The sequence below is a fragment of the Zootoca vivipara genome, chromosome 16, assembly GCF_963506605.1.
Source record: "Zootoca vivipara chromosome 16, rZooViv1.1, whole genome shotgun sequence".
NCBI classification, from domain to species: domain Eukaryota; kingdom Metazoa; phylum Chordata; class Lepidosauria; order Squamata; family Lacertidae; genus Zootoca; species Zootoca vivipara.
The window spans coordinates 42,063,220-42,090,789 of NC_083291.1; the positions used below are offsets into that span (position 1 = coordinate 42,063,220).

Sequence of the window (27,570 nt, forward strand, 5' to 3'; positions counted from 1 at the left end):
CCTCTGTTGCCCTGCCCCTGGTGTGAGGAAAGGGCATTTCTATCCAGCAGTTGCAAATTGTAGGGTTGGGGTTGAGACTGAATGGCAGGGGCTTGCCTAGTAAATCCATAGCTACGGTAAGTTGCTATTTGAACCAGGAGCAACTGGAAGGGGTTATTTTATTCTGTGGGACTGCAAGTGAGGGCCTTTCCTTCTAATGATGAGTGGCAATTCACAATTTAAGAAGCAAACGTTACCTTGTGCATCCTTTCGCATTGTGACAAAGCACATAGATTGAAGTGTGATATATATTTTAAAGTTAAGCCATAGTTTGGTTAGAATCATAGAGTTGGAAGAGACCACAAGGGCCATCCAGTCCAACCCCCTGCCAAGCAGGAAACACCATCAAAGCATTCCTGACATATGGCCGTAAAGCCTCCGCTTAAAGACTGGTTCAAGGTGTTTCCTTAACTAAATATTTTTAGATGATGGGCCTAGAAATAACTTACAATTTCTTAGGCACACCCTGTTTGCTTTCAGTCGAAGCTGTGACCGTGTTGCCCATCTTTACTGTCATAGTCCCAGGGAAGTGGAGGAGAGGAGGACTTTGGATATTAGCAGACCAGGGCGAGCTGGAACTGGGTCTGTGAGAGGAAGCTGCAAAGAGTGGTTGCCAGCTGAAGGGAGCCATGACCCGCCTCCTCCTTATCTGAGCCTTTGGCTGGTGTGATCGTTACCTTTTTAAAGCTTTGTGGTCAAGAGGACTAGAAATTTGCTATTTCAATAAAAATATTGGGAATTCTCAGTTGTCTGGATTGATAAGCTGCAAGCAGATGTATGCAGTATTTGGCACAGTTGCAAGGCCTTGGATCGAGACCTTAGCTTTCCTTGTGGAGAAGGCATCGTTCCTGACCCTGTTTGGGGTGGAGGATGGAGGGAGACTTGCCTGCTTATGTTTACGCACACTGGTGTTCTGGATTTGAACTTGCTGTTTCTTTGCCCACAGGTATTTGCTGGAGAATCATTGGTACAAACAGTGGAGAGCATACGTGGAATCTGGAGATCAGAACTCCATCTCTTTCCCTGGACGGATCAACAATGCTGAGCTCTTTGAAGGTACAGCTTCCTCTGTCCTATTATTTTATTTTGAGATTCTTTCCTTCTTCCCTTGACATACATTCCCAGGGCAGCATGGCTAGAGGAAAACCAGCACTATGCCATTTTTATCCCCATCCTCCAAGGAGCTCAGGGTGTCATTCATTTTATCCAGACAACAACCCTGTTGGGTAGAGTGGGCCAAGATGTAGCAACAGATCCAAAGATGCCCAGTCAGCTGTTTGTCTGGTTCCTGGATGCAGTTGCTGTATCATGGAAGGCGAAATGTGTTGGAAGTTGAGAAAGAGCTTTCCCGTCTTCCAGCAGGGAGTTCTGCTGATGAAGGTCCTGTGCCAACCTTTCTACTTCTCCACAGACAGACGGCCCTATTGGATTTCAAGCCCTTTTCCTTCTTTCCTTCCTTCCTCCCAGATACAGAGTCTTACCGGTTGAAGGATAGACTGGTGGAGCATGAGGAATACATTCTGGTGCCAGAGGAGGTCTGGAACAAGCTGGTGAGCTGGTATGGCCTTGAGCATGACCAGCCAGCCATTGAACGCAAGGTGAGAAGTTTGTAGTTTAGAGAGCATGGACTGATGAGGAATCTGTGCTCCTGATATTGGGATTCCCAGCTGCCATCACATCCCTGAGCAATTGGTTGTGTGTTGGATTCCTACAAGGTCTGGGCGGCCACAGGTCATGCCCCAGAGTTTCATCACTGGCATATTCTGCTGTGACAAAGGGAGAGGAGGAGAGATGGAGCTTTTGAGAATGAGGTAGAGAATTGGAAGGAGGGGAGGAAGAGAGGCTCCCCCCCCATTTAAACCTGATGTGCATATTGTGTGTGTGAGAGATTATCTATCTAGAAGCCAGTTTCCTCCATTCAGTCACACTCTAGGAAGATCAATAGGTGGCACCCTGGCTGGGACTTCCCTTGGTTCTCAGTGGAGAGAGGGTTACCCAAGAGTCATGGTGGTTAGGCAACTGGCAGAGTCCCCACACCAAAGGTATCCCTGAGGTCAGTCTTCATTTTCACCTGTGCACCCAAGCGCTTTCCGTTCACTCTTATGCAGAAAAGTCCCTGGAGACCCTCTTTGAGGTTAATGGACCCTCAGCCCTTGGAAACCGATGTCTGGCCCCCTCTAGCAGGTGTCCGGCAATGGATGGCGTCTCCACCCTTAGCTCAGGTTACTCCCAACACTGAAGCTCTCATTCTTTGCCCGCTTTCCAGCCATTGTAATGGCCAGCACTTGCCAGGATGCCTGCTAGAGGGCCATTTAGCTTAGGTTATAGATAGTGCTTTTTTCTGGGGGGACGCATACCCCTAAACATTTTGTGAACCTTAAGTTTGGCCTCATTGAGGCGCAGTATTTCAATATGAGTAGGAAAATGAGAAAACCCCTAAACATTTATTTAGAAAAAAAAGCACTGGTTATAGAGTACCAAGACAGGAATGTGAGGAGAGGCTGCAGGGCTTTCTGTGTGAAACTCCTCTCATGTCAGTGACGGCAGCTGTCTTGTGTGGAAGAAGAAGAATCTTAACTGGAAGGGTGCTTTATCATTGATCACCAGTGCAGTGCCTGCAGTTGAACATGTGCCTGCAGAGGCTTGCCATGGCACCCGGAAGGTCCCGTGCCCTTCCCTTGCTGGAACTGGACCCAGTGGGAGCCATTGGCCAGCTGGTGGCTTTTGCAAGCCTAATTCTGGCACAGGGGCAAGGGTGTTTCCCGCACGCGGTGCTCAAGTCCCTTCCGGTGCTTTGCAGGTTCCCCAATGGGCCCCAAAAGGTTGGCAACCCCTGGGCAGCATCAGTTCCTTCAACGTCCTTCATAAACGTTCTCTTAGAAATCTTTACCACATCCCTGCAATCTAGGCCAGCTGCACTGTTTTGCAGGGGGCGCTGAATACATTGGCGGGCCTGTTGAGGTCATGGCTGGAGAGAGACTTAACTGGACATATCCCCCTCTGGAGCCCAGCATCCCAGCTAGTGCTCTGCTTGTTCCCTTTTGGTTCTCTCTCTCTCTCTCTCTCTCTCTCTCTCTCTCTCTCTCTCTCTCTCTCTCTCTGCAGTCCTGTGCTTAACCTCAGCTTGGATTGCAGGGCAGCATCACCTCTGAGCAAAAAGGCACATGGAGTTGGGCTGTGAAGTTTTATTGAGCTTTTAGCAGAAACTCCCTGCGCAGTTTCAGTCTTTTGCCCAACAGCCATGAGAACTAGAAACTCACTCTTTGTGAAGAACTGTGCTTTTCCTGTTTTCTTTTCTTTTAATGTCCACATTGCTCAGAAATACTCAGGTTCCTCAAGGATCCCTTGGTGTCGGCAGAGAAGAAACGCATTGCTTCAGGTTCCCCCCATCCCCTTTCATGGTCCACTGTCTCTTACTGACGGATGCAGTTCTGATTCTTCCTTCTCAGGTGGTGGATCTTTCCAGCATGCAGAAAGTGGAGGTTTACCTGGTGGAACTTTACCTTTGCCAGCACAGTGACATGGACAACCCTGTCACTGCCCAGTTTAGCCGAATGGATATTATCGGTAAGGATCCAGATGGGGGAGACAAGTTGAAGACTGGCTGTGAGGAGAAGGAATAAGGCCCAGGATTCTTGGAGCATTAGACAGTCTCACATAGTTACCGTTTCTCCTTTGGTCACGTACAGTGCTTTCTTCCCTAAAAAAATGTTTGGGGTACACTCATTTTCACTCAAGAAAATCCATTTTGTAGTTCACATTGGGGGAAATTAATACATTAAATTGGACAAACGTACAAAGAACATGCATTACCTTATATTACACAGCTGACAGCTCACAGTAACTTCCACATTGGCATGAGGTGCTAGATTCCAACTCCTACTTCACACATTAAATGCTCGCTTCCCTCTGAGACTCAGGAAACACCGTGCCAGGAAATGAGGCCGCCATCGGGGGTAGCAACGGAACTGACGATTCACCGTACTAGAGAAAAAACTAAAAAAATTAATTTTTAGTTTCTTCTCCCGTTAGATTCACAAAATGTTTAGGGTATGCGTACCCCTGCGTACCTCCAGAAAAAAGCACTGGTCACATATCTATTTTAAACAAAAATAAATAAAACAACCTCTTTCCCTCACCTAGAAACGGTGCTGAAGGAAGCACGACGGCAGTTTTCTGTTCCAGTAGAGGCCGAAACAAGGCTGTGGGTGAAGAACTCAGACGGCTCATGTGAGCGGCTACGGAACTTGCAGATGACGGTGTTGGATGCCTGCCTCAGTTCAGGGCAGGTAACGCTCCTATCGCCAGGGTCTGGGGCTGCTTTGCGGGCAGAAGATCTCAGGATCCATCCCTGGCATGTCCATTCAAAGCAGGTGTGAGGAACCTCTGCCCAGATGTTGCTGAACCAGAACTGCCACCAGCCACTGCCAGGAGGGCCAAGAGGGAGGGGCATTTCAGTTCAGCAAGATCTGGAGGGCCAACGGTTTTCCACACCTGAGTCCAAGGGTTTGAGTTGGCCTTGGAGAGCTACGGCCAGTTGGCCTAGTTTGCTCTGAGCTCACTGGTCAACCTGGGCTAGAGGGTAGGAAGGATGGGTTCATGTCCTCTGTGTGTGGCTTGGAGACAATAATGAGGAGCATTTGTGTTGAAGCTCATCCTTCTGGAATCTCTAGCCAGCTCCCCTCCTGCACAAGCCACAGGCTAGCCTTGAAGGGGACCAGATCACCCCCAACCCCAACCTGGACTTGGATCCCTGGGTTGTCTTCCCCTCTCCTACACTGAATGCTAATAAAGAACAGAGAAGAGTCTGTCACATAAGCTTGATTTAAAACCAGCCCATACCCTCTTGCTGTTCCTGCCGTTAAAAACCAACTACACAAAACTTGGAGGAGTGATGGAGGGAGATGAGGCTGAGGGGGCAAAAAAAGAAGAATCAGTTGCCTTGCGCTAGCACCTCTCCCTCACTGCCCCATTTTCCTTTTTTAAAGCAAAGTGTGCTGGAGTTAGTTAAACAGTTTCAAAGTGTATATGAGTGTGTTGAGATGCTTTGCCACCAGTTGGCCTTTTCTGGCCCCCAGCTGTTTTTGACTGAAGGAATGGCAGCTTCTATTATGAGCCCTTTAGAGACCCTTGTCCAGATACATGGCAGTTAATCAAGCCCTTCCTTCCTTCCTTCCTTCCTTCCTTCCTTCCTTCCTTCCTTCCTTCCTTCCTTCCTTCCTTCCTTTGTCCCCTCCCCCTGCTGGCACCTGCACTCCTGCCAGGTGGTGGTAATGGAGACCAGGAGTAAGGACGGCACTTGGCCCAGCTCTAGACCACATATCATGTGAGTACCTGCACGTGGTGTTTGCACAGCTCCAAAGCGGGGCACCTGGCTTTCTTCAACGCTTTCAGACTCTGCCTCCCTGCCTGAGAGGCTGCTGTGTTTCAGGAGCACCTTGAGCCTGAACCGTGGGAGGCTGCAGGTGCTGCTGTTCTCTGGCTGTTGCTTGTCCCAGCAGATAGTTGGGTGTCATGGGTGTCAAGGAAGAAGGCTCATAGCCCAGAGATTTGTGGTGGGACGACAATGTGTGGTCAGAGGAAGAAGACTGGGAAGAGGAGGTGGTGGAAGCTGAGGGGTAACAGGACTTAGTAAAGAGTCTGTGGCAGAGAGCAGTCCAGACTCGGAGGCAGAGCAGAGTCCGGCTGGTGAAGAATCCAGGGGTTCTCAAAATTTCTATATGTACACAACTACAGCAGCATGTGTGGTGTCTGCGCAGAAATGGAAGGAGGGCATGACACCAACAAAGGAAGAATGGCAGATGAAATTGGCAGAATATCTAGAAATGGCTGATCTGACGAGTAGACTTAAGAGATCAGGATGAAAGAATTTTTAAGGAAGATTGGAAAAGATATTTGAAAAAAAACATATTAAAATGTTAACAGCATTAGAATAAATTCAGCAGTAAGAAATATATTGATACAAAATTGGAAAAATGAGAATTGGGGCGACAGCGGAATAGAATATGTAATAGAAAAAAGTTAATAAAATTAACCACAGATCGCGGGGGAGGGAAATCAACGATAAATGTATGTTTTGTATTTGGACTTAATGTTATCTGTTTAAAGTCGTAAAAAATGAAAATGATAAAGTAATAAAAAGCAACCTGGGGGGGGGGTCTCCTCCTCCTGGTGCAGCTCCTCCCCCTGGTGTCCCAGAACCTGAGGAGGCATGAAGAGGGTGGAGGAGAGGTTGGCTTCATGCCGGCACAGTTTCCAGCTGCTTGGGGAAAACCCTGGGGAGGAGGGGACTTAGGCAGCTGTGAGAGGTGGGGACCTTCTGTCTCAGTATTGGCTTCATGCAGGCAAGACCTACTGGAGATGCGCTGCTGTGCTCATTAGGCCTGACACTCCTGTGCCGACCGTGTTTTTGCAATTAAAGAGTTAACTGCAGCCATTCTTCACAGTCTCCCTCTTTCCCCCGCCCCTCTCAGGAAGAACTCCCTCGAGGAGGAGGAACTCTATCAGGGCCAGCCTGGCGTTTGCGGTCTCACCAACTTAGGCAACACCTGCTTCATGAATTCTGCTTTGCAGGTATGAGGTGCAGGCTGTGGCAGGCGCAGAGCTGAGAGCCAGGATGGCGTAGCCGGTTAAGTGGCTGGACTACGGCCAGGGAAACCAGAGTTCAAATTCCCCGCTTGACCATGGCGCTCTCCAGGTGGTCTAGGACCGCTGTCCCACCTCACTCTGGTTGCCATGGGAATAAAAATTGAGGCTGGTGGGGAAAAGAGCAGCAGACTCTGCCCTGAGCTCCTTGTAGGACATGATCACAGTAAATCATAATGGAGGCTTGGTGGTGTGGGGGGGTTTGTTGCTTGGAGGCTGAGCCCTTTGGCCAAAAGGAGGGTTTTGCTTGAGCTCGTGAGCAGGGTGCACTGTTGTTGCAGTTCTCTGTCTGCCCACTAGTGGGGAGTAAAATAGCAGAACTTGCTGCTGTCTGGTGGAAAGACTTGAAGCAGTTCTCCAATTGTTGTTGTTGTTGCTCTTATTCTTATTACCATTTATTAAATTTGTCTACCGCCCTACACCTGTAGATCTCAGGGGTTCGGTGTTGGTGGGTTACTAGGTGGGAACTAGATCCTTGGCTGTGGGAGGGTAGTTGCATTCTGGGTTGAGGGGAATGCTGAACTGGGGAATGCTGTCTTTTCCTGTTGTTGTTGTCGTCATCATCATCATCATCATCACCACCAAATCTAGTATGCCACTGCCCAATATTTGCAGTTGCTTTGTTTTTGTTGTTTTACCACCAGCTACAGAAAGTGAGGAAAGGTCGATTTAAAGTAAACTTCCAGGCCTGATGCTTTTTCCATGAGGGAGGGGGGCACACATGGATCCTCCTAAGGCAGAGAAGCCAAGTGGTCATCTTCTTTCTGCACGTCCCCCACCCCGGCTGGTGAACCGCTTAATATTGTGTCCTTACCGCGTGCTCTCTGAGCTGCTTGAGGAGCTGCCAGAAAGCAAAGGGGCAAAGAAATGCCAAGATAAATATCATGGCTTGGGGAATGAGTCTTCTGTGCAGGTCTCAGTGCATACTTGGAAGTTTATTTTCACTCTCCTGTACCTAAAGACTTGCTTGGAATACACAAGCAGCTCAGGTTCTCAGGATATGCAAGACCTGTTGTGTTCTGGAATTGCTGAGCTCCTGCTATGGATTATGGTCCTCTTTCTCTCTCTCAGTGTCTCAGCAATGTGCCCCCTCTTACTGAGTATTTCCTCAACAACCGCTACCTGGACGAGTTGAACTTCAGCAACCCCCTGGGCATGAAGGGTGAGATTGCAGAGGCCTACGCTGACCTCATCAAGCAGCAGTGGTCCGGCCACCACCGCTCTATCGTGCCTCGCATGTTCAAGGTGAGCTTCCTTGAGGTTCCCAAAAGTATAGCATCTAGATCAAGGGAAGTAATAGTGCCACTGTATTCTGCTCTGGTCAGACCTCACCTGGAGTACTGTGTCCAGTTCTGGGCACCACAGTTCAAGAAGGATACTGACAAGCTGGAACGTGTCCAGAGGAGGGGAACCAAAATGGTCAAAGGCTTGGAAACAATGCCTTATGAGGAACGGCTTAGGGAGCTGGGTATGTTTAGCCTGGAGAAGAGAAGGTTAAGGGGTGATATGATAGCCATGTTCAAATATATAAAAGGATGTCATATAGAAGAGGGTGAAAGGTTGTTTTCTGCTGCTCCAGAGAAGCGGACACGGAGCAATGGATTTAAGCTACAAGAAAGAAGATTCCACCTAAACATTAGGAAGAACTTCCTGACAGTAAGAGCTGTTTGGCAGTGGAATTTGCTGCCAAGGAGTGTGGTGAAGTCTCCTTCTTTGGATGTCTTTAAGCAGAGGCTTGACAGGCATATGTCAAGAATGCTTTGATGGTGTTTCCTGCTTGGCAGGGGGTTGGACTGGATGGCCCTTGGGATCTCTTCCAACTCTATGATTCTATGATTCCTTTTCCTCACCATTGCGCTTTCTCTCGCCATCTTTCTTGGGGCTCAAGGCCACCCTCTTGGCGTTCCTCTTCCCTGCAGACCAAAGTGGGCCATTTTGCCTCCCAGTTCCTTGGCTACCAGCAGCACGACTCCCAGGAGCTGCTCTCCTTCCTGCTTGATGGGCTGCACGAGGACCTCAACCGGGTCAAGAAGAAAGAGTACATAGAGCTGAAGGATGCAGCAGGGAGGCCAGACGAGGTGAGCAGGGTGTACAGGGCCTGGCAGCGTGGGGGATTTCAACTCTGGGGCCCAGCCACTTTTGCGTTTTTAAAAAATGAATGCAGCACATTGGGAGTAAACCTGGGCAAACTCACAACCTTCTGAATTGTGATTTCCATGCTCTTTGTGTGCTGAGTCTTTGGTAGCCTTGATCCGCAGTGCAGCCTCACAGAGCAGGTCACTAGCTCCCTGGTTGTAACATGCGGTGGGAAACCGAGAGGTGCGGACTTGGCCAAAGCTTTTTCTCTGGCAGGTGATGGAATTTGGAGGCCGTTTGAGGCAGTGCCCCTTCCTGAGCAGGGATGGGGAGCCTGTGGTCCTTGAGAGTTCTGGTGGACAGTAATTCCTGAGCCATTGACCACACGGACAGCGGCTGATGGGACTTGGGGGTCTGACAGTCACTGGAAGGCTGCAGGTCCCCAACTGCTGCCATAGAAGGTGGGATGCAGGAAATACTCTGTCACCGGATGTTCAGTTCAGTTCATAATGTTAATGAATTTCTGGAGCCTTCTACCGCTGTACAATATCTCAGGTGACGGCACATCCCACCTTTGCCTCCACAGCCGGCAAAGAGGAGGTTAGCTTTGCCCTTGGGCTTCCAAGCCTAGCGAGAGGGAAGCGGGAGGAGAGCTCTGTCCTTGAGGGGGTTTGCAGGCAGCTCAGTGCTGTTTCTAAGGCAGCCTTCCTCCCCCTGGATGCTTGGCCTGCAGTCCCACCAGCTCTGACCAGCACAGAGCTGTAGCCCCAAACCTCTGGAAGGCAGCAGTGGGACAAAGGCTTTTCTGAGGTCTCGACTGCCAGCCTTGCGTCCTAGAAACTGATTCATCAGCTAGGCCTGTGCCTGGGTTTGGGGTGTATGTATTTGGAACCCCTTGGCCCTTGCTAGAGGGAAGCCAGCAGGGGCAGAGAGACCTGCCCTTCCTTCAGCTCTTCCTTCTCCCTCCCAGGAAGTAGCGGAGGAAGCATGGCGGAACCACAAGCGCCGCAACCACTCCATCATTGTTGACATTTTTCACGGGCTCTTCAAGTCGACACTGGTGTGCCCCGAATGTGGCAAGGTTTCGGTGACCTTTGACCCCTTCTGCTACCTCAGTGCTCCCCTGCCCATCAGCAAGGACCGGGTGATGGAGGTTTTCTTCGTGTCCATGGAGCCCAGTAAGAAACCCGAACAGGTAAGCAACTAGACAGGGAAGGTGCCTGGCAAGAAGAGCGGGGTTGAGTTGCTGGGATTTGCACTCAGGACCAGAAAGCCAATGCCTTGCTTGCCTGCCTGGAGTCTGGTTCCATCCCCAGCACCTTCAGGTGGGGCTTCAAATGTCTCCTGTTTGCAACCCTGGAGAGCTGCTGGCAGTGCTGAGCTAGAGGGAACCAAGGGTGTGATTTGGTACACAGCAGTTTCCTGTAGATACTCTTCTGTCTGGGGACACTTAACAAGGGTGCACCACAGAGGCGGTGGCAGGAGTTGCTCATGTCTGGCAGTGAGCTTAAGGGTGTGACGTACAGGAGCCTTGGGAGAGCCATAGGAGGTGGTCCCCAAGGAGACAGGTTCCACCTCACGGCAACTTGTCTTCGGTTTGGGCTTCTGGCTTTGTTCCAGGCAGACTCTCAACAATAAATTGAACTTCCTTTTCCCCTTTCTTTTCTTTACAGCACAGACTGATTGTCCCAAAGGCCGGGAAAGTGCTAGATCTCTGCCACACCCTCTCCAAGCATACAGGGGTGCCTGCTGAGCGGGTGAGTGTGGGGACAGAGAGAAAAACATCTAATTGTTTTATTCGCTAATTTTAGTGCAAATGTTAAGTAAACTGCTTAGATATTTTGATTGAATCCAGTTAAATAAATAATCAGTAAGAGTTCCCTGAGTTCCTTCTTCCCTCTGTGGTGACTCTGTGTGTCTCTCTTTCTCAGATGATGGTGGCTGACGTGTTCAGTCACCGCTTCTACAAGATCTACCAGATGGAAGAATCCCTCAGCTGCATCCTGGACCGGGATGACATCTTCATGTGAGTGTAGGAGCAGGGGGGGGGCTGCAGCAGAGGAGGGTGGGAGTAGATCCATTGGAGAAGGAAGGTGCCTGGGCATGCTAGGTCTGCAAGAATGTGTATCTGAAGAAGGGTGCATGCACACAAAAGCTCATACCCAGAACAAACTTAGTTGGTGTCACAGTGGCCGGAGTGGGCTACTTCAGAGTAACGACGCTACGCAGCTCTGCATTTTATTCTTTTATTGGTGCTGCGTATTTACAGTGCTGAAGTCATTGCTATTTACACGGAGTGATGTGGTCAGTCGGTTCCAGAACCTCCGAATGGCTTTTGGCGCGTCTTTCTCCAACACAAAAGCTTTGGCAGACCCATCCTCTTTCCCCTCCTCTTTCTGCGTAATTCCGGAGTTGGGGGGATGGGTCTCCCGCCTTTATTCGCCCCTTCCTGTCCCACCTGGGACCCTGGCTCCTCTACCTTGCCTGAGCCTCGGACACGACTTCCTGCTTCCCCATTGGAATCGGAACTCTCTCTGCTTTCCCCTGTGCTCGGGGATGGGCTTGAACTCAGGAGGGGAGGGACTTCGCGATATCCCCTGTCCCTCACATCCACCCCCCCCAAGCTCTCCTTCACCCCTCCCCAGGTCCCCCCCAGGTGTCGGTGACGACTGGAAGCCTAAGAACTCAGTGCTTTCCGAGCCCGTTGGTGTGAACACCTCCCCCCAGTCCTGCGAGCCCCCCCCTTCCGCCTGGGAGGACGGGAATCCCAAAAAGTCCGTGGCGTCAGAGCTGGTAGGGGTAAAAATGTTCTGCCAATCTGCTCCTTCCTCTGACTGGGTGGATCTCGGTGACACCCATACCTCATCCTCTGGTTCCTCAAACTCCGCTTCCCAGCGCCATGGTGAACTGCTCTCCCGTGCTTCCTCCCCCTCCCCCTCCCTTTCCATGTGCCAGGGCTTGGGTCTATGGGGAAAGAGGGCGTGAAATTCTTCTACCAGGAATTCCTCCTGTATCTGAGTGGCTGGGACCCATTCATTCTGGGACGGTGGAGCATCCTCCCATGCCATGAGGTACTCCAGGCCCCCCACCCCCCTCCTTGAGTCCAGGATGGCCGTGGCCTCATTGAGTTGCTCCCTGCCTTCTCTCTCCCCCCCTCCCTCAGGGGTTTGTTCGCTGCCTCGGAGCCTGCTGCTTTCCCTGTACGGCGACAGCAGCGATCTATGAAACACTGGGTGCACCCTCATGTCCTCCGGCAGTGCCAGCCTGTATGCCACCGGGTTGACCTGTTGCGTGACCGTGAAGGGGCCCAACCTTCTGGGCGCCAGCTTTTTGCACCTCCCTCTGATGGGAAGGCCCTCCGAGGACAACCAAACTTTGTCCCCCACCCTAATGACCTCCCCCGGTCGCCTGTGGCGATCTGCCCCCTTCTTGTACGCTTCCTTGGCTCTCTCCAAGTGTTCTCTAAGCTGCTGGTGCACCGTCTCCAGTTCCTCTGCCCAATCCTCAGCCTGTGGGCCCTCCTCCTCCTCCTCCCCCTCCCTCTCTGGGAAAGATCTGAGGTCGCGCCCGTAATTGGCCTTAAAGGGCGACACCCCTGTGGAGACGTGCACCGCATTGTTGTAGGCAAATTCTGCCAGTGGCAGGCGATCCACCCAGTCCGTTTGCCGCTGGCTGACGTAGCATCTCAGGTACTGCTGCAGAATGGCGTTGACCCTCTCCGCCTGTCCATTGGTCTGCGGGTGTCTAGCCGTCGACAAGCTGACCTCCACCTGCAGGAGGTTCATTAGCCGCCGCCAGAACCTGGAAACAAATTGGCGGCCACGATCCGAAATAACCCTTAAAGGTAATCCATGCAGTCTGAATACATGATCCACAAACAGTTTGGCTGTCTCCTCTGCAGAGACCGCCCTGGCACACGGTATAAAGTGGCACATTTTGGACATGAGGTCCACCACCACCAACACTGCGGTCTTGCCCCTGGAAGAAGGCAGATCTGTGATGAAGTCCATCGACACCACTTCCCACGGCCTGTGTGGCGTGGCTAAGGGCTCCAGCAATCCCGGTGGCGCTGCTCTGACCACCTTTGCCCGCTGGCAGGTGTCACAGCCCCGTACATAGTCTCTAACATCTTCCCGCACCCCTGGCCACCAGAAGTGTCTCATGACTAGGTGAGCGGTTTTGTCCCTCCCAAAATGACCCGCCGTTGGGTTGTCGTGCATCTGCTTGAGGACCGTACGTCTAAGCTGGGTGGTGGGCAGGTACAGTGCACCCTTGTAGAAAAGCAGCCCCCTGCGTTCTGCAAAGTCTTTTGCCTGCTCCCCCCCCTCTCAGTTCTCTGAAGATGCGGTTGGCAAATTCATCCGCTGCCGTCAGTGCTGTGAGTTCCGCCTCGCTCACCACTGCTGCTCCGCAGGACCATGCTGACGGGGGGAAAATGTGTCTGGGTGCCGGTGGCGCCTCCTCCTCCATGTACTCTGGCTTGCGGGAGAGGGCATCCGCCCTGACATTCTGCTCTCCCGGGATGTAGTGTATGGAGAAGTTGAAGTTCGAGAAGAACTCTGCCCACCGTATCTGCCGCTGGTTGAGCACCCTGGCAGTTCTCCAGAACTCCAGGTTCTTGTGGTCTGTGCACACCTGGATGGGGTGCTTGGCGCCCACCAGGAAGTGTCTCCAGTGCTGGAACGCAGCGTGGATCGCAAGAAGTTCCCGATCAAACACCGTGTAGTTTCGCTCTGGCTGGGTCAACTTCCTGGAGAAGAAGGCACAGGGTCTCCACTCTCTGTTGGCGTCCAGTTGCAACAAAATGGCGCCCACAGCTTTATCAGAAGCATCTGTCTCCACGCGTAGGGGCGCGTCCTGAACCACGTGGAACAGGTTCTGGTCTGAGGCGAACACCCTCTTGAGGCTTTCGAACGCTGCTTGCGCCTCTGGTGTCCACCTGAACTTCTGCTTGCCTCTCAGGCAGTCAGTGATGGGAGCCGTAACGCGAGAGAAGTTCTTGATGAACTTCCTGTAGAAGTTGGCGAAGCCTAGTAGGCGTTGGGCATCTTTGCGCGTCCTGGGGCTGTGCCAGTCCAGGATGGCCTGCACCTTGTCCTTGTCCATCGCCAGCCCCTTGTCTGACAGCTTGTAGCCCAGGAAGTCCACCTCCTTGGTGTGAAACTTGCACTTCTCCAGCTTCACATACAGGTGGTTCTCCTTCAGGCGCTGCAACACCTCCCTGACATCTTTCACATGCTGCACTGGGTCATCGGAATAGATAAGGATGTCATCCAGGAAGACCAAGCATTTCCTGAAGAGGAGGGACCCCAGGACGTGGTGCATGAAGGCCTGGAAGCATGCTGAGCCCCCTTGCAACCCGAAGGGCATCACCAGATATTCAAAAGAGCCCAGAGGCGTGAACATCGTGGTTTTCCATTCATCGCCTTCCCGGATCCTGATTAAGTTGTACGCCCCCCTCAGGTCTAGCTTGGTGAAGATCTTGCCCCTGCGCGCTGCTGTCAACAGATCGTCCACTCTGGGCATGGGGAAAGCCACTGGCTCTGTCACTGAATTCAGCCGTCTAAAATCCACCACAAGACGGCGCTGTTGCGTGTCTTTCTTGTCCACCCAGAAGACTGGGCTGCCCCCTGCTGCCTTGCTTTCTCTGATGAACCCCCGCTTGAGGTTCTTGTCGATGAAAGCGCGCAGATCCTCCAGTTCCTGGTCTGACATGGCGTACAGCTTGGCTGGGGGTATAGTTGCCCCTGGCACCAGGTTGATCTGGCAGTCAAAAGGCCTGTGTGGGGGTAGGTGGTCGGACTCCGCTTCGCTGAAGACCTCCTGCAGGTCCCAGTACGGCTTGGGTATCGCCTCACCCCCTTTGACGTGCATGGTGGCCACCGTGGCTATCGGAGGCCCCTCCCCTGGTTGGTGCTGCATGCAATGTTCCAGGCAAAAGTCCGATCCAAAAGTGATGCATCTCTGGTGCCAACTGATGGAGGGGTCGTGGCGCGCCAGCCAGCTCATGCCCAAGACGATGGGGGGGTCTGAGATGGTGGTGACGTTGAATGCCAGTGTCTCTGAGTGCCTTCCCACCGTCATTTTCATGGGGGGGGGTTTGATGAGTGATGGCCCCTCCCAGCAGCTCTCTGCCGTCAATGGTCGCCACGTGCAGAGGAAAATCCAGCTGCAGAAGCTGGATCTGGTGCTCTTCTGCAAAGTTTCTCGAGAAGAAGTTCGCTGACGCCCCACTGTCAATTAGGGCGAGGACCGTCAGGGGATAGCCATTTGGGAGCGTGAGCGTCACTTCTAGAACCACTCCTGCTCTGGGAGGGGTGGGCTGGCTCTGCTCCTCTCTGTGCGGGTGGGTGGGCTGGGGCTGTTGTTTGCTGACTGTGCCTGGCTGCTGCCCCTTGTCTCCTGCAGCCAGGCTTTCCCGTTTCCCTGCTGTGGTGCTGCGTCAGTGGGGGAGGGCACAACCGTTCCCGGCTTTCCTTGCCACTCCCTGCGATGTGGGCAGTCTCTGACGAGATGCTGGGGGGAGTTGCAGAGAAAGCAATTCCCACCCCTTCCCTCCTTGCGTCTTGGCGCCGCTGGGGTTTGAAAAGCCCGCGCGCGCGCGCGCTATCAATCTGCATGGGTTCCTGGTCCTGGCTGGCCCCAGGCGTGGCTTGAAAGGGTTGTTGGGGGAGTGGCTTCTCCTGCGACCGTGGGAACCAAGCCCGCTTTGCGCGCGTTGCTTGCTTGTCGCTCCACCGGGATTCCTGTCTCACCCCCACCGCCAGAGCCGCTTTGCTCAGCTGATCCATATTACTGGGCTTTGGACCTCGAGAGCTCATCCTTCACCTCCTCATGCAACCCCAAGTAGAACGCCGCTTGCATTGGGGGTGACTCCAGTTCCCACCCCAATCTGTGCACCAGCATGGTGAATTTCGCCCAATACGCGCGAACTGTCATATTTCCTTGGCGTAAATTATGAAGTTCCTCCTTAGTCTGGTCCATATGACTATCGGACGAATACATCGTTTTCAAACCTTCTAGAAATAGTTTGACATTCTTCATGCAAGGATTCTTTGTTGCGATTAACGGTCTTAGCCACTCCCTGGCTGCCCCGGTAAGGTGCTCCACAATAAACGCTACCCTGTGCTCATCATCAGGGAACTCATCGTGGTGCAGCTCAAGAGCATACACAATCTCAGTCTCAAAGCCCTGATATTCCCTCGGGTCTCCATTGAACTTGCTTACTAGGGTCCCGGCTCTCCTTCCTGGCAGCACTTGGACTTGGGGTGCCCCTCCCGCCTTGTTTTTCTCTGCATCCAGCTTGTTTTGGAGGTCTACCGCCACCGCCCTTAATTCCTGCTCTCTTTCCTGTAGCGCTCTCACCTGTTCCGCAAGTTGTAGCCGGTCGTCCTGGACCTTCTTAGTCTCTTCTTTAGCTGCCTTCAATTCCCCCTGCGCCTGCAGCGACAGCTGCTGCAGTTCTTGCTGGGCTTGCTCCGCGATCTGCCGCCATCTCTCCGCCTCTGACACGCTCATCCCGGCAACTCCAAAGTAGCCCAAAAAAGGATTCGGAGGTTGCTGTCACAGTGGCCGGAGTGGGCTACTTCAGAGTAACGACGCTACGCAGCTCTGCATTTTATTCTTTTATTGGTGCTGCGTATTTACAGTGCTGAAGTCATTGCTATTTACACGGAGTGATGTGGTCAGTCGGTTCCAGAACCTCCGAATGGCTTTTGGCGCGTCTTTCTCCAACACAAAAGCTTTGGCAGACCCATCCTCTTTCCCCTCCTCTTTCTGCGTAATTCCGGAGTTGGGGGGATGGGTCTCCCCCCCTTATTCGCCCCTTCCTGTCCCACCTGGGACCCTGGCTCCTCTACCTTGCCTGAGCCTCGGACACGACTTCCTGCTTCCCCATTGGAATCGGAACTCTCTCTGCTTTCCCCTGTGCTCGGGGATGGGCTTGAACTCAGGAGGGGAGGGACTTCGCGATATCCCCTGTCCCTCACAGTTGGTCTCTAAGGTGCCACTGGACTTTTTTTCTTTTTTTTTACTGCGTCAGACCAACACGGCTACCTACCTGAATCTGCGAGAATGGGTGTGTCTTGGCTGCACCTGAAGACCAGCAGGGAGGAGCTCTCTTTGAGGAGGGGGGCATCTTTGCAGTAGCTCCCTGGAACCTGATGTTGGCCAGAGCTGGAGAAATGGGCTCATGTGTATAAAGAGCGCCTTCTGGAAGGGATCTAGGAGTTAGTGAGATAATTGAAACTGGCCCTGGAAATAGCATATCTGGGCAGGGACAGAAGTGGATCTTTGGCTCCTTGGCTATGGCTAGCTACAGAATGCTGCATTTCAGGGGGTTGGACAAGGTGCCCTTGGGGTCCTTTCCAACTCTGCAATTCTATTATTCTTTCTGCCTGCTGCTGAAATGTATCTGGAGGCCTGACAGGGCCTGCCCTCTGCTTATTGATTACCGGTAGATTTCTTACCCACCCTTTACTTCAAGGCCCCAAGGTGTGTTAGAACCATGAAATATACCACTGTAAAATAAAACAAAGAACAGTTACAAACATAAAACAAGGAAAGTGTAGAAAGAAAAATAGTTCCATATATCTAAAACACTTGTTGAAACCCTTGGTGGGTGCCAAAAAGACAAGGGAGGTGGCACCTGTCTAATATGTCTTCCGGGGGGGATTCCAGGTGCCACCACACTCCAAGCATGACTCCAACCTCCTGGTAATATGCATGTCTCATCTTTTGGGGGAGGGCAAGGGGGGCATTGCTTGTTTCCCGCCCCCTCTGGATCTTTCTCTGTCTCCTTCTCCCTCCAGATACGAGGTGTCGGTCTCCACACTGGAGGATCCGGCCACGGCAGATGCAGTTGTGCTCCCTGTGTACCTCCGAGAGCGCACCCAGGGCCGCGACTACAGCAACACCTACTACGGGGTGGTGCTCTTTGGCCACCCGCTCCTGGTGTCTGTGCCACGAGACCAGCTCTCCTGGGACTCGCTCTATCAGCTCTTGCTGCACCGGCTCTCGTGAGTTCCTGGCAGCAGCCTTAGCTCCCCCCCCCCCCCAGACCGAGTGCCCTTCCTGCTTTTGCCTACCTTGCTTTGAAGAGGGTGGGAGCAGAGGGGACAGAAGTGCCTTGCCTGGGCCTGTCTTGTAGGATGTGCCTGCAGCCCAAAGGCAGTGGGGAGACTTAGAGTTTTGCCCCACGGGTAGGTTATTTTTGCCTTTGTTTTCCTTTTTGCCTCAGTTAGGCCAGTAGTCTTCAACTTTGGTCTAGACCTGAGACCCACCCTTAGCCCAAACATATGTATTTGGGGACCTTGGGAAGGTTCCTGTTGCATTTTGTATGAAGCTGGTCCTGGTGCGGCTCACCTGTGGTCAGGCTGCTGCCCACTCCTGGGTCCCAACTTTCCAGTTGGAGGCCAGAAGGTGAGATCCAGGTGGTTCAATGTCCATCTCTTGATTTTACTCCATATCGTAGGGCCAGCAGCTTGTGTGTCTGAACAGTCTCTTGTTTTATAAACCTTGGAGGGGACATGGAGCCCTTGGTTCTGGTGGCCTCGTTCATGCTTGATGGTAGGCCTCAAAATGATGTCTCTGTGCATGGGTCAACCAGCCCTGGGTGACTTTCACAGACAAGATCACACAGCAAGCATCCAAGGCTGAGGATGCATTTGAACCTCAATCCCCCATTGCCCCCCCCTGCAAGTAAATGGCTCCTCTTTTATCCCAAAGGTTTGTGGGATGGGAATCTTCTTTCCTTTCCCCTTGGGGCTGTACAGTTTCCTAGGAATTCCTTGCTGGGGTCTGCTCCCTTTTTGGTACTTTTCCATGTCTGAAGCAGCCTCTGCCTCCCCCTATGCTGTGCTTCCTCCTACCCCACCCCATTTTTTGCTTTACATCCCTCAAGATCCACGTCTTAGGCAGGGCACTTCCTGAACAGCTTCAGCTGCACTTTGCATCACATAATTCAGTAGAAACAAAGGAACTGCCTTACCCTCAGCCCAGACCATTGGTCTGTCTAGCTCGGTATTGTCAACACTGGCTGGCAGCAGCTCTCCAGGGGTTCAGGCAGTGCTCTTTTCCCAGCCCTACCTGGAGATGCCAGGGTTTGAATCTGGCGACACTCCTGCATGCCCCTAAAACCTGATTTGGGTTCAGCAATCCAGGTTCTCTTCTTGTGTGTGAGGAGATACAAAAGTCCAGCTGGGTTGTTTGCTCCAGTTTGAGTTTGAACTGCCCATTCAGGCGCTTGAAAAGCAGGGAGGCCAGTGGGGCAGCCATCTGACTCTAGTTGTCTACGGCTTGCAGGGGAGAGAAACCTTCACAGGGAGCTGTGTTTGCAGTTATGGCAGATGGAAGAACTGCCCTGGGGCTGGCAGGTGTGTTGGATTGGCCTCCTGGACTGGCCTGCCCTCTCCCCACAGCAGCCTTGGCAGTGCAGGGCACCATAGCTGCACCCTGTTGGTCTCCAGGGGCTCAGAGGGATATTCCTATTATCAAAAAGCGAGAAGTGGTCCTTGCATGATCTGGGGCACTTGAGATGTGGCCCATTCATGTTCAAACGCTCTGCTGTCTAATAAACCTAATAAACCTTGGTACATGCCTGAAGCAAACTTTACGGAATCTTCTTTTAATGTTATTTTTCTGCAAGGTAGCTTTGCCCCTGCTCTCCCTCCAGCCCTGTGCCTCTCCCAGTTGACAAGCATGTCTCTTGCTATCTTCACTCGATTCCTCATCCAGCGGCACCTTTCATTGCACAGTGCTGCCACAGGGGGGAGCTGTGGAGCATGCCATTGACGGTGCTGCCCCCTAGTGCCCAAGGGTGTGACTTGCTTCTCTCCCTACCCTCCAATTTTGGCAGCCGCTACGTGACACGACCAGACTCTGAGGAAGAGGACGATCCGAGTGAGGACGATGAGGAGGAGGACCTCTACAACAAGAGGCCCAATGGGCTGAGCGAAGGTGAGGGGTTGGCGCGAGGGCAGAGTGTTGATGGGGGGGGCGGGTGGCTGACCAGGTTTTTTATTTGGCTGCTGCCTGTCCTTTCCTCTCCAAATGCACAACAGGGGAGGACGACGATGAGGAAGAGACGACGGCAGAAGGCTCCACGAGCCAGGAGCCCAGCTCGGAGGCGGAGGAAAACCCCTCGGACGCCTCTGTGGGGGAGGAAGCAGCTGGCGTGGAGGGGAGGCCCAGCCCCAGCCCAGCTCCTCAGCAGACACCCTCTTCCAGTCCCAGCCCCCCGACGGCCAACCAGGCCAAACGCAAATGCTGCCAGAAGCGGCGCAAGCTGCTCTTCACCCTCCAGGCCGTCAATTCCAACGGGACCAGCGACCGGATGGCTGCCCAGGACGAGGGCAGCACCGTCTCCTTCAACTGTGAGTCTTCCCTCTGGCTCCTGGTCCATGCAAGCTCCCAATATTGGGGGGCGGGAAAGTTTCTGGGATTCCCTTGCGGTTGTCGCAGCAACATGGCAGCGGGGGGTGGGGGGTGGGGGTGGGGAGGCTCTCTTCTGAGCCTTTCTCCCAGCCTGGCTGCACACATGTCCATGGGCTGCTCCAGCTGCCTTCTCTGAAATTCTCAGGCTCACCTTTTTTGTTTAACGGCCTCCAGCTCAAATATGCAAACACTCATCCACTGGAATGTTGATTAAGGGTTGTGTCCTGGGTCAGTCATAAGCAGAGTGGACCCCTTGACGCTAATGAACACGACTCGCTTAGGTCCACTCATTTTGGTGGTCATATCAGTTGCTGAAAATTGCAGGAGGGGAGAGTGCTGCTCCCCTTAGGTCCTGCCTGGGGTCTCCCCACAGGCATCTGGTCGGCTCCCGTGAGAACAGGATGCCAGACTAGGTGGGGCCTTGGCCTGATCTCTCAGGGCTCTTAAGGATACAGCCCTAAGAAGTGAGCCTGTTCTCACCTTTCCGCCCTCAGGTCAGTGAGTGTCAAGGCTTCTTGTAGGATCTTAATGGCTGCATTGCTGGAGTAATTGCAGCCACCAGTGACGTGTGCCCTACGAAAGATTACCTGGAAGGGAAGTTGGCACTTTGGCTGGAAACCCTTTCCTGCCCCAGCAGCAAAATTCCTCATTGTTTGGCCCCTTTCCTTCTGATGCAATGCCCTCTGGCTACTTCTGTATGGGACTGTACTGGGTGTGGCAGTGGTGACTGGAGAGCAGCAGGATTAGTCCTGTTCAGGGTCCTTCTGGCCTGGGGTTTCATAAATGACTTCCCCCTGCACTGCCTTGAGAGATGCTCAGGGTTCCTGCCACTTTAACCACAGTTTCTCCCCTTGGCACAGCCCAACCGTACATTGCGATGGACTGGGACTCCAACATGAGGAAACGCTACTACGATGAGGCGGAGGCGGAGGTGAGGGCGAGGCATTTTTCTGCCCCTAATCCTCCTCCTTTCTCTATCCCTTGCCCTCCTCTCCTCAAGCTCAGCCACAGGGACCTGGCAGACCTCCAGAGGCTTCTGGACTCCCAGTTCCTGCCAGCCTGGCTCTCATGGTCAGGGACAACAGGCAAAAAACTGGAGGGTGATGGGTGCCCCCCCCCGCTGCCGCTCACCTCCCCCCCCCACTGTGTGCACTGCCAGGGCTACATCAAGCACGAGTGCATGGACGTCACGCCAAGGAAGAATCCAGTGAAGCTGCAGGAGTGCCTCGAACTCTTCACCACCGTGGAGACGCTGGAGGAGGAGAATCCCTGGTGAGAGCCTTGGTGGTCGGGTGGAGCTCTTGCTTCCAGAGGCACAAAGGAAGGGAAGGAGCTGCCGGTAGAGCAGAGTCGAATCCTGGAGGCAGCTGGCTCTGACCATCCAGTCGTGGGTTGGCACAGGTGCACCGCTTTGGATTATCTTGTGGCTCAAACTGTTCGGCCTGGTATTGCTTGCTGTGCAGATGGCCCCATTCAACTCTGGCCTGGTAGAGGCAGCCAAGGGGCCTTACAGCTGGAACCTTCTTGCCTAGCCTGACTGGAGAGCCAGAGAAGGAGGGAGTTCCCCCCCCCCCCGTGCGATGTGATCCCATGCACTTTTGTTATGTAAGGTGGGGGGACAACCCCCACCCCTCCGCGCACACAGGAGGGGCATAGGTTTCATCATGGGCAACATGCCTTCATGTGCAGCGGGCATCAATGGCAGTCTTCTGGTCCATCACAGCGGACGGATGACACCAGACTTCCAGACTTCTCACTTCAAAGGGATGATGAACCATGGGGCTAGTGGGTCAATATGCCAGCCTCTTTGCAGATCCTCCTGATGACCCTCTTTTTCACCTAGTGTTTGGCTAGGCATTTTTCAGTTTTCAGGATTGGTGTGTGTTGCAGGATTTTGGGTGCCCTGACCAAATCATTTCCCCTTTTGTTCTCCCACCCCCAACCCAGATACCTATCTCAGGATTCCTCCTTTGTGTCCTAAGATGGGTTGCCTGCTAGTCCTCATGCAAACACCTGTGGCTTTTCTGCTGTTCTGAGTGCTGTGCTCACCCCCAGCTCCTCTCGTGCAGGTACTGTCCCACCTGCAAGAAGCACCAGTTGGCCACCAAGAAGCTGGACTTGTGGTCGCTGCCAGAGATCCTGATCATTCACCTCAAGCGCTTTTCCTACACCAAGTTCTCCAGGGAGAAACTCGACACCCTGGTGGAGTTCCCTGTCCAGTAAGCCACTTGGTCCAAATCATTAGACAATTTCTAGGAAGGAGAAGAGACATGGGGCAGCGTATTTGGGGTGGCTCAAGCTTCTGAAATCATTCCACTGGGGAGAAATCTTTCAGAGGGAACAGGCATGCTTGTTAAATTCTCAGGATTCCACGGGCCAAAGAGTTACCTCCTCCTTTCGAACCCAGTATCAATAAAAGTTTTTCAGAAGGCATGTTGACTTCCCACAGGTGCTGGCTTATGCAGCTTGCAGAGAGCACTTCCCCAGTTCTGAAGAGACCTGATAAAATGGAGCACATTTGCTTTTTAAAAAAATGGCTTTAATGCAGGACTGGGGAACTTGGGGCCCTCCAGGCACTGTGGGCTCTCAACACTCATCAGCCCAAGTCAGGGGGGCCCAAAGATTGAGATGATGAGAGTCAAGAGTCCAACAAGGGGTCCCCCCCATGTCTGACTTAAGGGCATACAGAGTGCATTCAAGAATTGTGTGGTGGCTTGAGAGCCCGAGCCAGCCTGGGATTTGTTGCTTTGTGGCATTTATCATTAGCATGTCTTAAGCATTCCTCCTACACCAACCTAATTGGTAGAAGACATTTGTTTTTACTAGCCTGCTAAGAGGTTAGTCATCTGCATTTTCCTGCTTTGCAAAGCAAAGGGTTTCCCTCCCACCACAACCTGCTGGGAAACAGAGGTTAGAAGTCACTTGTTTGGCATCTGTCTGTCTCAAGAGACAATGGAGTGGGCAGTCAAACCACTGTGTTAGCAACACCAAAGTGACCTCTCTGAGCTGCCCAGAGACAAGACCTGCCCCCTTTCGGCCTCACTGAAGCAGAGCAATACATTTGTCACTAGCCTGGCTGCAGGAGTTGCCGGAAGGAGGCATTCAAGGTGCCACTTGGCCATCTTCAGGACTCCACTCAAGATTTTTGTGGGATTTACTCCTTAGCCTTTTCTTCTCCCTCTTAGCAGTCTAGTAAAAACAACTGAAAGCTAGTAATTTTCTATGGGCTGATTCACAAGACTGGCCTCAGCTGTTGGCAGGAAGTAACGGGCCTTACAGGGTGGCGGAAAGAATCACTGATTGGGTGTTCGTGTTTCAAGGTGTTCTTAACCAGAAGTTAGCATGAGATTAGGAATATGCCTTGGGGGGTGGTGGTGATTTATGATGCAAATGCTGGTTTCCCCCCAAAACTATGTGGAGGATGTTGCTGAGGGGATCCCCCTCTGGCCCTAGAAAACAGCAGCATTATGATCTCTATCCTGTAGGGATCTCGATTTCTCAGACTTTATCCTCAAGCCACAGAAAGACAAGGACCCCACACTGTACAAATATGATCTCATCGCCGTGTCAAACCACTACGGGGGTCTCCGAGACGGGCACTGTATGTATCATTTGGGGGCTGTATGTATTCCTTTTGGGTTGAAAGGAATGGATGCAAGGTGGGGAGGAGGAAATGGTTAACAGCAAAATTAGAACCAGCTTTGTTGGGCAGCCGAAGACTTACCGTATTTTTCGCTCCATAACACGCGCTTAGTTTTTAGAGGAGGAAAACCCAAATTTTTCTGGTTTTCCTCCTCTAAAATTTAGACTGGGAGGGGGGTGCTGGAGGGAGAGCGAAGGAGGCAGGGGAAGTCCGGTAGCTTTCGCTGGTGTCTGAGGAGGCAGGGGAAGTCCGGTAGTGATGCTACCGGGCTTCTCCTGCCTCCCCCATCCCTGCCGACACCGACGAAAGGGGGGGGGGAGAAAGGGGAAGCCCCATAGCGATGCTGTCAGGCTTCCCCTTTCTTCTTCTCCGCTTTCGCTGGTGGAGGAGGCAGGGGATGCTGCTGCCGGCTCTGGTAGGGGCAACCGCGGCTGCCCCCCACTCTTAGGAGAGCCGGCGGCAGCATCAGAGGCCCGGAGGGAGCGCTGATGCTGCTGCTGGCTCTGGCACGGGCAGCCTTGGTAGCTGCGGGAAACTGGTTCTCGGCGGCCTCCTTGACAGCGGGCAGGGAGGAGGGAGCTCTCCTCCCTGCCCGCTGTCAAGGAAGGCGAGCGGGCAGCGGTGGTGGCCCAAAAAGCTGCCGTTTCTTGCCGCCGCTGCCTGCCTCTCATAGGAGCAAGCGCAGCGCCTCTCCAACTATGATAGGCAAGCGGCGGTTGCCCGGACCCCTCGCTCGCTCACTATTTGCTGGGCAAGAGGCACTGTGCCTTGCCCATTGGGGCTGTGCATGTCCGTTCCACCGCCGCCACTTATCACTCGCTGGCTCTGAAATGGTGGACGCGCCGAGCCTGGAAGAGTCGCCCGAGCCTCGGCATGTTCACAATTTCGGAGCCGGCAAGAGAGGAGCGGTGGTGGCGGCGGACACCCCTGGCCTGATGGGGTTTAAGAGAGATGCTTCTCTCGCTCTCTCTTTGCTGTGCCTCGCCCAGCAAAGAGCGCGCTGGGTGGGGGCAGGGAGGAGCGAGGGGCGGGAACCATGGCTCTGACAGTGGAGGCTTCCCTGAGCTCCCGACTGCAGCGGCTGCCGAGGGATCCCACTGCTGGAGCCGTGGCATTCGCTCCATAACACGCACAGAGATTTCCCCTTACTCTTGAGGGGGGAAAGTGCGTGTTATGGAGCGAAAAATACGGTAGGTCTTTGGTTCATTGATCCTTCCTACAAAGTGAAAATGCACAATAGGTAAATCTGAGATCTAATGGGTGGCTTTCCAGTAATTCTGTCTGCACAAGCATTTCAGCTTCCCAGGTGGAACGATCCCTCCCCTCCTCCCCATGTGCTGTTCTGCCGAGTTCTCTCAATTTCCACACACACCCAGAGCCAATTTCAGGGGGAGCTCAGAGAGGGGAGAGGGAAGGAAAGCCCCATTCTGGAAGTCCCTGGGCAGGGCTTCTGCTGACCGGGGCTTATTAGGTGAATCCCACCCCATGTAGTACCATATTTTTGCATGTATAATACGACTCCAAACTTAATTAAGAAAATAAGAAGTTGCTCAGCTTTTGTGGAGGGGGGGTGATTGCCCTCAAAGCTGTTGAGATATTTTTGGCTGCAACCCCCATTCTCCCAGCGGTGGCACTGAAGGGACATTGTACTTTACTGCTGGAGAGCCTGAAGTCTCCCTAGGCAGCCGTTGGCACTCGGTCTCTTTTTCCAGGGCACACACGCCAAGCAAAGGGGTGGAGCAGGCCCTGGAAGCCCTTTCCTCTCAGTGCTCCAGTTGCTGCCCTTAACTTTGCGTGGTTTGCCGCGCAGCCCATGCATGACCCGGCGCGCATGCGAGAAAGAGTGGCATGTATGGAAGCATTTCTCTGGCGGCTGTAGGAAGATCAAGGAAATACCATATTTTTCCATGTATAAGATGACCCCTGATTTTTGACTAATAAAATTTAGCAAAAAACATCATCTTAAACACAGAAAAATATGGTAATCTGAATTTAAATCTGTATTGTTGTTATCACCATCTTGTAATATACCTCTAGTTACAAAGAACCCCTCCTGGGAGTGGGGGGTTCACATCAAACAGTAGAATAATATAACTCAGTATTAAAAACTGTACAGACCAACAGAGCAGATAACATTTGCAGAGTCAGTGAAAGCAACTAAATGAAACCAGCATTGGTGACATGCTGTATAGATACAATGAACAATTCATTGTTGCAGAATTTTGCATGGGGAGTAAACAGCTGCTATTAGAAAAGGTTAAGTGCAAACAAATGTTGGATATTGGTAGATGAAAGTGGGGCGGGTAGGAAGTGGCATCCCTGAGGGGAGGGGGAAAGCTCAGTGCGGAATGAAAATCCCTTCTCCAACTGCTAAGACCTCACCAGCCCTTTTGTAGTTTCAGAGATATTAGTGGACACTACTTCAGCTTATCTGGGACCCAGGTGGCGCTGTGGTTAAACCACTGAGCCTAGGGCTTGCTGGTCAGAAGGTCGGTGGTTCGAATCCCTGTGACGGGGTGAGCTCTCGTTGCTTGGTCCCAGCTCCTGCCAACCTAGCAGTTCGAAAGCACGTCAAAATGCAAGTAGATAAATAGGAACCGCTACAGCGGGAAGGTAAACGGCGTTTCCATGTGCTGCTCTGGTTTGCCAGAAGCAGCTTTGTCTTGCTGGCCACATGACCTGGAAGCTATACGCCGGCTCCCTCGGCCAATAATGCGAGATGAGCGCGCAACCCCAGAGTCGGTCACGACTGGACCTAATGGACCCTTTACCTTTACCTTACTTCAGCTTAGAACTTGCTTGGTTCCGCTTTAAATGTCAACTGTTGGTTCCGCTTTAAATGTCATCCCTGTTGATGGATGCCTCAGCTAGCTGCAGGATTCATGCAGCAGAGGGGCAATGCAGGTAGCCCACCCCTCAGATTCCCTCCCCAGAGGACTGGGTGCTCCACGCAAAATGCTGCTTGTGCAGAAGCTCCAGCTCGCCCGATTTTTTTCTCTTCAAATGAGAGGAAGGTTCCACAAAGGGAGGACCCAAGTGCTTAGGTAGTGGCTGACAGGTGATGTGATTGTGAAGCATCAGACAGGGGCACAATGGGTGTCAGAAGGCAAAGCAGCACTTTGGTGAGCCTGACTGGTCTTTGTGCCCTCTAGACACGACTTTTGCCCGGAACAAAGACAGCGGAACATGGTTCTACTTTGATGACAGCAGTGTCTCCGCCGTTTCCAAGGTCCAGATTGAGGTGAGTCAGGCAGGGCAGCCCTGGATGGGCTCAGCTTCTTGGCACTTGCTGGCAGGTGTCTTGGATGGCAATGCCACCCCACCCTCTTGGCTAGCAGGGTGGCAAAATCTCTCTCTCGATGGCCTGTGCATCTCTTTACAAAAACACCTCCATCGCATCTCAGCAAGGCATGTCTCTAAGGCTAAGCAGACTGTGCTTTTCATTTGCAAGGAAGAAGCAGAACTTGGTTGTCCTCCAGTCTCTTCTCAAGCAGACTGATACAGTACTTATCCCTTTTTCCTGTTTTAGAAGCCCCCTGGTGTTATCCTGAACAAGTTGAGGGGGTGCAGTGGGGGCAGGAAGGAGGCCTTGGCACCGTGGTCTGTCTGCTTCCTTGGTCTTTCCATGGACTAAGAATGGAGGGTCGGGAACTTGAATCTCTCACGTTGGCACCTTGCCCTTCCTCCAGTGAGCTCAGGGTAGCAGTTATTCAGCCCTCAGCCAATGGATCTTG

At 52.7% G+C, this 27,570-nt stretch overlaps 1 protein-coding gene across 2 annotated transcripts in view; it reads left to right on the plus strand.

Moving 5' to 3' along the window:
* The window catches only part of USP11 (ubiquitin specific peptidase 11), a 35,867-nt gene that overhangs the window by 5,433 nt on the left and 2,864 nt on the right, over nt 1-27,570 (plus strand). The window contains exons 2-20 of one of the 2 annotated variants that reach the window (XM_035097512.2): nt 986-1,095; nt 1,507-1,637; nt 3,489-3,606; nt 4,183-4,328; nt 5,304-5,365; nt 6,513-6,612; nt 7,756-7,929; nt 8,604-8,762; nt 9,731-9,955; nt 10,434-10,517; nt 10,692-10,786; nt 17,571-17,777; nt 19,616-19,716; nt 19,821-20,132; nt 21,054-21,124; nt 21,353-21,465; nt 22,263-22,412; nt 23,679-23,794; nt 26,989-27,077. In XM_035097512.2, coding sequence (XP_034953403.2) covers nt 986-1,095; nt 1,507-1,637; nt 3,489-3,606; nt 4,183-4,328; nt 5,304-5,365; nt 6,513-6,612; nt 7,756-7,929; nt 8,604-8,762; nt 9,731-9,955; nt 10,434-10,517; nt 10,692-10,786; nt 17,571-17,777; nt 19,616-19,716; nt 19,821-20,132; nt 21,054-21,124; nt 21,353-21,465; nt 22,263-22,412; nt 23,679-23,794; nt 26,989-27,077 — 2,563 coding nt within the window. Of the gene's footprint in view, nt 1-985; nt 1,096-1,506; nt 1,638-3,468; nt 3,607-4,182; nt 4,329-5,303; nt 5,366-6,512; nt 6,613-7,755; nt 7,930-8,603; nt 8,763-9,730; nt 9,956-10,433; nt 10,518-10,691; nt 10,787-17,570; nt 17,778-19,615; nt 19,717-19,820; nt 20,133-21,053; nt 21,125-21,352; nt 21,466-22,262; nt 22,413-23,678; nt 23,795-26,988; nt 27,078-27,570 lie in introns of those variants that run through there. The other variant, XM_060269232.1, reaches the window with a different exon arrangement.